This window comes from Aquarana catesbeiana, linkage group LG08 (assembly GCF_042186555.1).
Source record: "Aquarana catesbeiana isolate 2022-GZ linkage group LG08, ASM4218655v1, whole genome shotgun sequence".
In the NCBI taxonomy this organism is placed as follows: domain Eukaryota; kingdom Metazoa; phylum Chordata; class Amphibia; order Anura; family Ranidae; genus Aquarana; species Aquarana catesbeiana.
The window spans coordinates 281787173-281801220 of record NC_133331.1 but is presented as its reverse complement, the minus strand read 5'-3'; the positions used below and the strand labels follow the sequence as shown (position 1 = coordinate 281801220).

The 14048-nt window shown below is 43.3% G+C and overlaps 1 protein-coding gene across 1 annotated transcript in view; it reads right to left on the bottom strand.

The window, feature by feature from the left end:
* Window positions 1–14048, bottom strand: part of LOC141106756 (uncharacterized) — a 171238-nt gene that overhangs the window by 111583 nt on the left and 45607 nt on the right. Inside the window, exons 9-11 of the mRNA XM_073597683.1 lie at window positions 8740–8906; window positions 3992–4069; window positions 1040–1585 (exon numbers count right to left, since the gene is read on the bottom strand). Of these exons, the coding sequence (XP_073453784.1) occupies window positions 1040–1585; window positions 3992–4069; window positions 8740–8906 (791 nt within the window). The remainder of the gene's footprint in view (window positions 1–1039; window positions 1586–3991; window positions 4070–8739; window positions 8907–14048) is intronic.

The window sequence follows — 14048 nt, the reverse complement described above, 5'->3', positions numbered from 1 at the left end:
TCTGTGTACCACATACTGTAGCCAGTCTGCAGGAGCCAGAATTATTGTTGGCTGGTAGGGGATCAAATATTTATTTTACTCACTGAACTGCAACTCAATTCATAACATTTGTATCGTGTGTTTTTTCTGTATTTTTGGTTGATATTCTGTCTCTATCATTTAAAATACACCTATGATAATTATAGACCCTTCATTTCTTTGTAAGTGGGCAAACTTACAAAATTTGCAAGGGGTCAAATCATTATTATCCCCACTGTATATTTAAATTTTAACCTCTTGCTGCCCACATACTGAATATGTGTGGTGGTAAAGAGGGTGGTCTTTAATATCCACATGTTGCACACATGCGTCAAATGGTGGCAGAGCTTTCTATGCTGAGAGCAAACTTCCAGCCCAGAGACCAAGCTGGCAAAGACAGCTCTTGGTCCGTGCGAATGATTGGGAGCTGGCAGGGCCGGCTCCCAATCATGTCGCCACTGTGGTCATGTGATTGGACGATCCTTCCCACGCCCCATGGCATACAGACCCTATTAAAGGGCAGAAAGGGGTTACGTTTTGAGTTGCTTTCAAATCACTTTCGAGTTGTTTCTAAGACAACTCCAACATATTGACTAGCATGAGCGAGGAGATAAATTCAGAAGCAGACAAACACTGTATACACCAATCCAAGTGCTGCTTGTACATTCTGAAAGAACCAAACACTTTACAGTATTGCTAATGTTGATGCATTCATCACGTTACATTTGTAAAGGCAAACGTCGCTACAATTTTTGGCTGTAAACAAATTTTTAATGGAATTTTGTTTTGGGGTAAAAATATTTACCCTTTTTTTGTGTAAAAATAATAATTATACAGCTCTATATACAAAAACAAGACAAGACATAAGTAAATAAGCAGTCCATGGCTAATGGAAATCCAAAAAATTCACAAAGGCAAATCTATTCTGCTTGCTGGCCTTTGGAAGTAGACCCTCCTGCACTTGTGCCTCCCCTGCTAGGCCTTCCCCTTTTTCGTGTTGTCCTAGGACTCTTGGGGGTACGCAATAACTGAGCAAAGACCTGGAGTTGGCTGCGTTCCTGTGAGCTCTCCCCTCCAAACATGGCAACCAGATGACGGACAGCGGTGGTCAGCCCAGCTGCTTCCTCTTCCATACAGGCATGGTGCCGGATTGCCTCCTGCTCTACATGAAGGTGATGGCGACGGTTTTCCCGCTCAGTAGCGAGATGGTGGCGTCTCTGCTCTCTGTACAAGAGGTTAAGGGTGCGTCGTGCACGACGTTGTTCTTGAATAAGCGGAGTTTGAGTCTCAATGCAGCACTGGTGGAAGTCTCCCCCTTCCAGCTTCTGAGGCAAGGTCTGAGTGGGAGGAACAAGGGAAGATGCAGAAGCATCCTCCCTGTCATAGCTGGGAGAAAACATTGGAATTGGTTGTGAGTCCAGCTCTGGGGTCGGTGGTGTCATATCCTGAGGTTCTAAACTCGATGGAGCCTGGCTCAGGTCCATCAAACCCTCCCCAGATGGGCTAGAGGATGAAGCTTCTCCGGGAGTCTGGACCGGAGCCAAATCCAGAACTGCCTCCTCATGGCCTAAAAAAAAAAAAAAAAGGGGGTGAATTTAACATGGAGCTTAACATTTTTGACTAATATCTCATATATGTGTGTACTAGATAACCAGAGTTACTAGGAATTTATCATTTGAGAGATATTTTTATACATAATCTGATTTGGGTAAAATTCTCTTGTGAGTTAGAAAGACATCATTTTCGAGTCGGGGCAATCATTTTGTTTTATACTGATCAAGCATCTTGAATTGGCCAAGGAAACAAGCTTTTTAAGAATGAGATCAGCAACAGCAGACTACAGTTTTTAAAAAGTTCCCCTTAAAGGGTCCGTCTTCAAAAGTTATATTTTAGTAATACTGTAGATAGAGGCTGGTGGGCCTGGAGCCTCTGGCTTCTTAAATATCTTAGTGTTACAAAACCCAGGACTCTGCATTCACTATATTTGGTCTCCCACAGTACACAGAACATGGAAATGCAATTATTTTAGTAAATACAAACTGCTAAATAAATTTTCTCATCAGCAGTATATAGCAGTCTTGTGACTTCTATAAGTGTCTGGTTAAAGCTTGTAGGAGTAGTTTTCATACTGCACTGGCTGTCGTATCAGGCCGCAGAACCCCCGACCCTCAAGGCTGATGTCCAGACAAAGGGTCCAGACAGTTGGCTCTGTGCTGATCACATGCACTCACCCAAGAAAAAAAAAAAAAAACTCTCTAACAATACACATGAAACTGAGCATGTGCAGCCTGACTCCAAAGACTCTGTCTTATCCAGACATGTTTTGGAGTCAGTGGAAGAATTTGGAGTCAGTGGAAGAAGAGGTGGATTCAGAGAAGACGGGATCACACAGCCTTTTTACACAATGCAGAAGATTAATCCCTTAGGTTCCACAATGAGTATAACAACTTTACTGCATATAAAGACAAATTTTACGGTTGTGGGTTTAGTAACACTTTAAGCCTGGTACACATAGGCTGAAAATATATAAAAAGGAAAAAACACAATGTGGGAGCCCCCAAAGCTGCATAACCCAAATGTATACAAAAAAAAAAACCCTTAGTCATATCCTCTTACCTTACGTACCGTATATACTATTCAGTGTCACATCACTTGTTTTTTTTGGCACCTAAATCCACTTTTAACACTTGTTTTTCAGTGTTTTTTTTGTTTTTTCATTTTTTCACTTTTACACTTGTTTTGCCCCATCATCAGTCAATCCCACATCATGCGCTTTCACTTCACTAATTACATCACTACACCCCATCCCCCACTCAACCTTTCTTCACTGCTAGCCAAACCTTTTTTTATAACCAATCCAACGAACGAACAAACTACGCCATGTCATGTATAACTTAATTAATTTTTCTATAACATAAATTCACTAGTGACCAAATAACAACCAGCCTACAGCTGCCAAGCACTTCTATACACTCCTCTAATATTATCTAAACGATTACTTACAAAAGGTCTTTGCATGTCCATCTGCAGGTGTTTTACCCCCCCATCCTCCTCTCCGGGTCCTAGAACGTGGCCCCCTGCAAGCTCGGTGGACTATGTTCCCACCCGGAGGACGTGGGGGGGATGTGCGGCAGCGATGGGATCTTTGGACAACTACAATCCTGCAAGCTGGTTTGTGCGATACATCTTCATGTCTTCATCCACCCATTGGTAACTATACCTCTATGTGTATGGAGATATCATTTTGCTCAATTCGAAATGCTATACTCACATTTTTTATATTGTCCAATTACTTCAATGAGATACTTTGATATTTTCCTAGAATATAAATCACCCTGAAGAGACCGAAAAATCGCAAGGGTCGAAATGCATTGGGGTTTTTTATGTGGATACATACGTCATAAATACAATTGGTAAACCATGCTTGTACATAGGGTGTTCCTTGCTATGAGTGATGTTCCATGTTTGTTTTTGTGTCGCACTACCTATATTGATAATTTATTATTGTTCATTTGGAATTATTATTGTCTGTGAATAAATGATTTTTTATATCAACTACTTTTGTATACATTCTCTGCTGCTAAAAAACCCCTGGGGAAACTTCCTATTTTTTTCACATAGGCTGAAAATTAGCCAGTTCTCCACCTCCTGTTTTCTGACAGCTCAGACAAGCTTTATAAAGTGTGAACTTTGAATGGATGTAGAGAAGAGAAGACTGCAGACATACAGGTACAACTTGTGTATCACTGTGTATCACTGTCACACGAGGCCAGTCACTTCACTGGATATATGTAAGGGTTTACAACCACTTTAAAGTGCGCACCCAGCTTTAGATGTAAAATGTCCTTGCCATAATTCCTGCTTTTATTTCTGCCCACTTGGAAATTTTAAGTGTTCCCATCCCGTTTTGTGTGTTGCAGCTCCTTCTCCTGTTATATTCTCCATACAATGAACGCAACATTTGTGGACCTACCAGAATTTAGGACATCGCCAGACTGTGTGGTGGATGAGAAGGTGTCTGCTACTCCCCTTTCATCTGTCAGATGTTGTACTTAAAAAAACAAAAAGAAAATATTAACACATTATGAAGTGTTAAAACATGCATACTGTATAAAAAAAACAAATACTGACCAGCAATCAAAATTAAAGGGAGCATTTAGTAGTTTGTATATTATTTTTATATATTTCTCACTACAATATACAAATAAAAACAAGGCTCTATTTTCAAATTATAAAATACACTATATTGTCAAAAGTATTGGGACCTCTGCCTTTACACGCACATTAATTTAAAGGGCATTCCAGTCTTAATCTGTAGGGTTCAATATTGAGCAAGGTCCATAAAGATATGGATGAGCAAGCTTGGGGTAGAGGAACTTGACTGGCCTGCACAGAGTCCTGACCTCAATCCAATAGAACACCTTTGGGATGAATTAGAGTGGAGACTGTGAGCAAGGCCTTCTCATCCAACATCAGTGTCTGACCTCACAAACGTGCTTCTGGAAGAATGATCAAACATTCCAATAGACACACTCCTAAACCTTGTGGACAGCCTTCCCGGAAGAGTTGAAGCTGTTATAGCTGCAAAGGGTGGGCCAACTCAATATTAAACCCTGCGGACTAAGACTGGGATACCATTAGAGTTCATGTGCGTGTAAAGGCAGGTGACAACTGTCCCAGAGGTAGTATTCAAGATGCTAATCCAATACCACGACTGTAGCAAATACAATATTGCTCTCTCATAGGTCAGGAGAGCAAACATCAAAAATATTGTCAATGAACAAGAAATGGCACATATGGTAAGGTCATGCGTGTCGGTAAGTGGAGGACCATGAGTGGTCCAAAAGGTTCCACTCAACTAGTATCATGTAATTGGGAAGAACAGGGAAAGAAGAGAAAGAGAGCAGAGCAAAGGGGAGCGAACAGGGCCAGAGAGGGGGTGCAGAGGGAAGGAAAACATGGGGAGGGTAGGGGGAGTAGGGGGGGAAGAGAAGGCGGAGGGGTCACCCGGTCATCCCTCTCCCTGGGTAAGGCAAGGAATGCGGAAGTTTACTGGGTGGTGGATAGCTCATTGAGGAAAGCATCAGTATACACAAAATAATTCCACGGCCTCCATGTTTCCGTACACATCTCTTCCGTGTTACGCAGTGTTGCTGTGAGTTGTTCCACGTCTCGTATGTTGTTGACTTCGGCGAACCACAGAGCCTTCGTTGGGGGGTCAACATCTTTCCAGCGAAGCGGAATGCAGGCCTTCGCTGCGTTTAGGAGTTGCATTGCGAGAGAAGATTTGTATTTTTTAATAGGTTGTTTCGTCAAATGCAAAAGACAGGCCGCTGGGTTAGCATGCAGATCGATAGCTGTAAGCTGTTTAATGATAGCGGTGACATATTGCCAAAATTGTTGAATTTTGGGACATTCCCAAAAAATGTGGAGCAAAGTCCCACCCGCCAAGCCACAGCGCCAGCAGAAGTCCGGCACCTGGTGGAACATATGGTGAAGTTGGGTGGGGACCCTGTACCATCAAGTAAGGATCTTAAAACTAGTCTCCTGTACCCGCCTGGCAATGGACGACTTTTGAGCAAAATGGAGTATCTTTAGTCTTTGGGCAGGAGTAAAACTCAGCACCAGATCGGTTTCCCATTTAGTGAGAAAAGGAGGGACATGTTCTTCTCCAGGGTGAATCAGGGAGGAATATATCAAGGAGAGGGAATGGTGTCTCAGTTCCCCTCTGTGATATAGTGATTCAAAACAGGTGAGTGGGCGTAGGATACCAGGGGTACAAGCACAATGTCGGAAAAAGAAGCGCAGTTGAAGGCCACCCCAAAAGTCCAGAGGGGGGTCAATAAGATGGACTAGGTCAGAGGAGATTGAGGTCCCTGTGGATGTGAGAAGGTCTGTCAGGGAGTATAGCCCTGAGCTTTAAGATGAGAAAACTGCCCATCCTGTAGACCGGGAGTGAATTTGGGATTACCTGAGATGGGAGTCATGGGTGAGGGCCGTGGAGAAATTGAAGAGTTTCGAAAAGTTTCCCGGGCAATCTGTAGAGTACTACCCAAGGTAGGATGTACGCAAAGCTTCGTAGGTATGGGGGATGATATCCAGGGCCAACTCAGAGCCATGCCACAAGAGTCTTCCATTTCCATGGAAACTCAGAGCTTGGCCTCCCCATGGCAATGGCAATGCCAATCAACAATCCTGTTGAGATGTGCGGCCCTATAATATGACCGAACATCTGGAAGAGCGAGGCCCCCTGAGACCTGCGGTAGCGATAATCTCTGCAGCGTCTGACGTGGTCTCTGATTTGACCAGACAAATTTCCGGAACTGAGAGCCAATAGTGCGAAAGAAAAGTGTCGGAAGCCGATTTGGAAGGGCTTGCAGTAGAAAGATGATCCGAGGTGTGTCCCAATACTTTTGACAGTATAGTGTATATTCCACATGAATAGTTTCTATTTTCATTTACAGTGCTTTAGACTCCTTCTCTATCCCCCAAATGAAAATAGTCCTATTGTTTATCGAGGTCAATAGCTAAAGCTGATATTTACAAATACAAGTAAATGAGTAGGAGCAGTGACTCCAACCACCTCCATTCCTTCCTTCCTTCAGATGGCTCTGTATGATGTTTCAGGTGAGATAAAGAAGTGGAAGAAAGATGAAAGAGTGGAAAGGAGAGTGTGAACGAGGGGTGAGATATATAGAGAGAGAGAAGATAAAGAGAAGAGATAGAAAAGAAATAGAAAACAATGAGGAAAGAGGTACAGTGGATAGAAGGGAGATAAAGAAAGATGTGGAAAGAGATAGATGAGATAGAGAGACATAGATGAGAGAGGGAGGAGGCATTAGAGAGAGAATTTAGAAAAACATATATAAAATGTTTGAACCATAGGAGCCAAATTTCTTTGGGAAAATTATGTGAGGGTGTATTGGTCTCCTGAGAGCACACAGATACCTGGATTGGTCCAGCTGGGAGTATTGGAGCTAATTAAAAAAAAAAAGTGAAAAGAAATACAGTATCTCACAAAAGTAAGTACACCCCTCACATTAAAAAAAAAAAAAAAAATATTTTATTATCTTTTCATGTGACAACACTGAAGAAATTACACTTTGCTACAATGTAAAGTAGTGAGTGTACAGCTTGTATAACAGTGTAAATTTGCTGTCCCCTCAAAATAACTCAACACACAGCCATTCATTTCTTAACCGTTGGCAACAAAAGAAAGAGAATTCCCCCCCTAAGTGAAAATGTCCAAATTGGGCCCAATTAGCCATTTTCCCTCCCCGATGTCATTAGACTCGTTAGTATTACAAGGTCTCAGGTGTGAATGGAGAGCAGGTGTGTTAAATTTGGTGTTATCACTCTCACTCTCTCATACTGGTCACTGGAAGTTCAACATGGCACCTTGTGGCAAAGAGGATCTGAAAAAAAGAATTGTTGCTCTACAATAAGATGGCATAGGCTATAAGAAGTTTGCCAAGACCCTGAAACTGAGCTACAGCACGGTGGCCAAGACCATACAGCGGTTTAACAGGACAGGTTCCAGTCAGAACAGGCCTTGCCATGGTCCACCAAAGAAGTTGAGTGCACGTGCTCAGCATCATATCCAGAGGTTGTCTTTGGGAAATAGACATATGAGTGCTGCCAGCATTGCTGCAGAGGTTGAAGGGGTGGGGGGGTCAGCCTATCAGTGCTCAGACCATATGCCGTACACTGCATCAAATTAGTCTGCATGGCTGTCATCCCAGAAGGAAGCCTCTTCTAAAGATGATGCACAAAAAAGCCCGCAAACAGTTTGCTGAAGACAAGCAGACTAAGGACATAGATTACTGGAACCATGTCCTGTGGTCTGATGAGACCAAGATAAACTTATTTGGTTCAGATGGTATCAAGCGTGTGTGGCGGCAACCAGGTGAGGAGTACAAAGACAAGTGTGTCTTGCCTACAGTCAAGCATGGTGGTGGGAGTGTCATGGTCTGGGGCTGCATGAGTGCTTCTGTCACTGGGAAGCTACAATTCACTGAGGGAATCATGAATGCCCACATGTACTGTGACATACTGAAGAAGAGCATGATCCCCACCCTTTGGAGACCGGGCCACAGGGCAGTATTCCAACATAAGGACCCCAAACACACCTCCAAGATAACCACTGCCTTGCTAACGAAGCTGAGGGTAAAGGTGATGGACTGGCCAAGCATGTCTCCAGACCTAAACCCTATTGAGCATCTGTGGGCCATCTTCACACGGAAGGTGGGGGAGCGCAAGGTCTCTAACATCCACCAACTCAGTGATGTCATCATGGAGAAGTGGAAGAGGACTCCAGTGGCAACCTGCGAAGCTCTGGTGAACTCCATGCCCAACAATGTTAAGGCAGTGTTGGAAAATAACGGTGGCCACACAAAATTTTGACACGTTGGGCCCAATTTAGACATTTTCACTTAGGGGTGTACTCACTTTTGTTGCCAGTGGTTTAGACTTTAATGGCTGTGAATTGAGTTATGTTGAGGGGACAGCAAATCTACACTGTTATACAAGCTGTACACTCACTACTTTACATTGTAGCAAAGTTTAATTTCTTCAATGTTGTCACGTAAAAGATATAATAAAATATTTAAAAAAATGTTAGAGGTGTACTCACTTTTGTGAAATACTGTATACTGGGCTCAGCAAAGACCTACTCTAGACTTGCAAGACAACAGCATTCCTTAAGACTTTGAAAACAATTACCTGGACGATCTGTGTCTAAATCGCCCCCTAATCCGGTAATAAGCTCCTCCCCTATGACACTCATCATCTCCTTCTCATATGGGAGGAGGACCAGAGGTTTTGGAGGGTCTCCTCCTCCTGCTCTCTCAATGGTATCCCGGTGTTGTATATATTTGAATCGGATTTGCCTGTCATTAAATAAAAAGGCATTTAAAAATTCTATTTCAATTAGTCGAGATGGCATAAGGAACAAGTCACACAGACGGATTTACAGTATAGTGTATATACAGTACAGTATATAAAAATACACTATGGGAACCGTACATATAGAGAGCACATTAAAACCAACCAAAACCTTCATGACAGCCCCTTGCTGCTCTCTGTATAAAAGTGACATTAAAGAGACCTTGTCACCAACTTAAAAAAAATTGCAGGTAATAGTAAAGAAAATTTTGAATGTTTACTTACAGTGTTTTTCCTTTCCATAAATGATTCTTATTGACTCGCAATATCCCTATAAAACTTGCTGGAAAATGTAACTACTCTAGGAAGAGTCAATTCTGTAGCATAGCTTAGTGCTAGCCTAGGAGTGAAGAGGAATACTAGAAAGTGTCACTAGTCTATGGAGGACATCAAAAACAAGATGGCTGTGCCCAACAACAGTCTCTGGCACACACACTGCTTTGAAAAAGTATTCATACCCCTTGAAATTTTCCACGTTGTCATGTTACAACCAAAAACTTAAATGAGTTTCATTGGGATTTTATGTAATAGACCAACACAAAGTGGCACATAATTGTGAAGTGGAAGGAAAATGATAAATGGTTTTCAAACCTTTTTACAAATAAATATGTGAAAAAAGTGTGGCGTGCATTTGTTTTCAGCCCCCTGAGTCAATACTTTGTAGAACCACCTTTCACTGGAATTACATCTGCAAGTCATTCCAGGTATGTCTCTACCAGCTTTGTACATCTAGAGAGGGACATTTTTGCCTGTTCTTCTTTGCAAAATAGCTCAAGCTCTGTCAAATTGGATGGAGAACATCTGTGAACAGCAATTTTCAAGTCTTGCCACAGATTCTCAATTGGATTTAGGTCTGGACTTTGACTGGGAGATTCTAACACCTGAATATGCTTTGCTCTAAACCATTCCATTGTAGCTCTGGCTGTATGTTTAGGGTCGTTGTCCTGCTGGAAGGTGAACCTCCGCCCCAGTCTCAAGTCTTTTGCAGACTCTTAACAAATTTTCTTCTAAGATTGCCCTGTATTTGGCTCCATCCATCCTCCCATCAACTCTGACCAGCTTCCCTGTCCCTGCTGAAGAAAAGCATTCTCCACAACATGATGCTGCCACCACCACCACGTTTCACGGTGGGGATGGTGTGTTCACAGTGATGTGCAGTTAGTTTTCCGTCACACATAGCATTTTGCTTTTAGGCCAAAAAGTTCAATTTTGGTCTCATCTGACCAGAGCACCTTTTTCCACATGTTTGCTGTGTTCCCCACATGGCTTCTTGCAAACTGCAAACAGGACTACTTATGGCTTTGCTTCAACAATGTCTTTCTTCTTGCCACTCTTCCATAAAGGCCAAATTTGTGGAGTGCACAACTAATAGTTGTCCTTTAGACAGATTCTCCCACCTGAGTTGTGAATCTCTGCAGCTCCTCCAGAGTTACCATGGGCCTCTTGGCTGCTTCTCTGATTAATGTTCTCCTTGCCCGGCCTGTCAGTTTAGGTGGACAGCCATGTCTTGGTAGGTTTACAGTTTTACCTTACTCTTTCCATTTTCGAAAGATGGATTGAACAGTGCTCCGTGAGATGTTTCCAAGCTGGGATATTTTTTTTATAACCTAACCCTGCTTTAAGCTTCTCCACAACTTTATCCCTGACCTGTCTATTGTGTTTTATGGCCTTCATGATGCTGTTTGTTCACAAAGGTTCTCTACCAACCTCTGAGGGCTTCACAGAACAGCTGTATTTATGTTGAGATTAAATTACACACAGGTGGACTCTATTTACTAATTCCACTTCACAATTATGTGCCACTTTGTGTTGATCTATCACATAAAAGCCTAATAAAATACATTTACGTTTTTGGTTGTAACATGACAAAATGTGGAAAATTCCAAGGAGTATGAATACTTTTTCAAGGCACTGCATAATCTTATTAGAAGAATGTTGTTGAAATAAAGGTCTGTTGACAGGGTCTCTTTCAAAAGGAACTTTACCCTCAGAAGACACTTACATTAAAAGTAACATCCTATGCTGTTACCTACATTCCTTTTTTGTTTATTTAAAGGCAGCGTAGCATTTTCTGTTTGTAATTTTCTACACAAGGGAGGCTTTTATAGGTAAAGAAAAATACTTAAAATACAACAAATGCACATATAAGCTTATGTGAAGATTGCTGTTGAAATTAAGGGTTCGGTGATTGGGGGGGGGGGGGGCTGCCTCTTTAAAGAAAACCTTCACATACCTTCCTTTTGTTCCACCTTTAAGTTCACCTGTGGGGTAAAGAGAAAAAGCCCTCTGTAAGCTCCAAGTTGCTCAAGTTGGAGCTTATATAAGGCTAAAAACTCTAACTCCGCCCCCGCGACAGTGATAGGGCCTGCTAATTGGCCGCCATTGTTGAATCATGGTTGAATCACATAAACCTTCAAACTCAGAGATAACATGTATTTCTCTTCACTTCTGGCAACCAATCAACCACCCAGATCATTTCTACAATGGGCAGCAGAGGCTGGTATGTAACGATAAAGCCCCACTCCGGCATAAAAAGTTTGCCTTGAAATATTTTTCCCAACCCCCTCGCATCCATCCTGACAGTCTTTTTCTCCCTTATCGTGTGAAGCCAGCAATTCTTCCCTAAATCTGTCATCTAGGTCCCTCACTGTCCAGTGCAAAGAACTGCTAATCCTCACCCTGGTTCTAAACAGGGCTGCTAATAAATCTAGTTGTGCTAGGTGGTAACTAGCCTGGCTAATTGGTAGGTTGAACCACTGATTCCTGTCCTAAATCTGTTTGGTGTAGTCTCTCTCTTCTGTCAATAGGTGGCATTGTAGCTTTTGGCATTGGAATGATGGATTACCATAAATTCAGGTAATGGGTAACTAGGTTGTCTCAGCCAATCAGCAGGAGTTTCTTTAACCACTGTGTACCCTTTGATAGGCTATTTATTTGGGAGGAGTCAGGTGATCGGGGTTCTTCCTGCCCGAGGCTGCGGCCTGGGTGGGTGTGCATTGAGGAGTTCCTGGTTGCTAGGCCTGAAGCCTATCCAGGAGGCATGCTGGTTGCTAGCCTGGGTGGGTGTGCTTTGAGGAGTTCCTGGTTGCTAGGCCTGAAGCCTATCCAGGAGGCATGCTGGTTGCTAGCCTGGGTGGGTGTGCTTTGAGGAGTTCCTGGTTGCTAGGCCTGAAGCCTATCCAGGAGGCATGCTGGTTGCTAGCCTGGGTGGGTGTGCTTTGAGGAGTTCCTGGTTGCTAGGCCTGAAGCCTATCCAGGAGGCATGCTGGCTGCTAGGTTCACTTAAGGCCTATCCAGAAGTTCAGGGTTTCCACAGAGGAGGTGCAGCCAAGGTTAAACCTGAAGCCAAGGCGGAACCGTGTGTGTTAGAGGATCAGCCCGAGGGAGCCCAATTGTTGTCGGAGGTAAAGGAGAAGCAGTTGCCACAAAGGGACGACCACTCCTGTTACCGAAGACAAGTTTGGAGGGATGAAGTTCTGGAGGAGTACCAGAGCAGGGACAGTGAAGAAAGTGGGAAAGCTTCAGTGGAGACTCTTCTAGGAATGCAGCAGGTAGCTGTGAGTAAAGCTTGAAGGAGTACGGTGGGTAGCTGTGATAAAGTACAGCAGTTAGCTGTGGGTATAGCTCAGGGAATCCAGCCGGTAGCTGAGAGTCCAAAAAGTCTAGTGAGAGAGACGGCGAGCTGAGCTTAAAGTGATACTAAAGGATTGTTTTTTATTTTTTTTAAATAACAAACATGTCATACTTACATCCACTGTGCAGCTCGTTTTGCAGAGTGGCCCCAAACATCCATATCTGAGGCGGTGGCTCTTGCGGCTCCTCCCCGCATTAGATAACCCCCTTGGAGAAGCGCTCTCCGGAGGGGGTTACCTTGCGGGCGCACTCCCGAGTCCAGCATTTGCGTCCACAGACACGAATGCCGGACTCGACCCCACCCCCATAGGATGCATTAAGGTCAAAAAACACAAGCCTTTACAACCCCTTTAAGGATCTACAGTGGGATACTGTGAGTTAAACTTGAAGATCTACAGTAGGATACTGTGAGAGAAGTTGTTGCCATATGAGACAACAGTTGCTACAAGATACAGATTGCTGCATTCAGCTTAAAGGCCCTTTATCTATATGGCTTTCTCCCTAGTTCTATTTTTGTCTGCAGAGTTTGCCTTAATTGCTATTGCATTTGCCTAAGGGTTTAGTGTGCCCTAAACCCTCTCTCCCCAATGTTCCTGTTAAGAGCAATAAAACTCTGTTAATTTTTACAAAAAGTGACTGGCGCCCAATCTTTTCACCTTGCACTATACCCACTATGCCTGGTAACCTGTACTGAGGAGGAATGTCAGTTATCCCTGGCTCTGGGGGTCACCATTAGGCCTCTGGATGCTGCTGGGGGGACCACTACATATATTTAGTGGTCTGTGAGGTTCGAAAGGTTGGCAACCACTGCCCTAGACCACGGGTCCTCTGCCACTCCCCAGTGAGGAGGTCAGTCCTGTCAGTCATCCAATAAGAAGTGTCCACACCACTCAGGCAGTGATGGGGACAATTTAAGTAGGATCCAATGCAGGAAATTAACAAAAGTGGTAAAGGCTCGGAGCTAAAGTGTCACTTTAGATAGGGCTTTATTTTAAAACTGCAATCAGTTAGGGGATTGGTTGGTGGGGTGTTTATCTTTATCCTGGAAAGGAACTTTAATATAAGTATAAGCTCCTATTGCAGCCATCAGGTTGCTTTAACCCTTTGTGTGCCATGACTTTTAGGACATGTCCATGGCAGTCAGATTCCAATGCACTATTCCCAATGCACACATTCCTGAAAAGAATGGCTGTGTATGTAAATGGGTGCTGCAGCAATCATCAGCTAGGGCCAAAGATAATTAGAGCACCAGAATGTCACCAGCACACCATGAATCTCCAGAATGGGTCCAAAGCTTTATTCAGCAATCAAATCATTATAGCTGAACCAATGTTTCAGAGCCTTGCAGGACCCCCACATGTATCACATGCCTGATTAAGGGGTCCTGCGGGGCTACGAAATGTTGCCTGTGCTATAATAATGTGATCGCTGAATAAAGCTTTGGACCCGTTCTG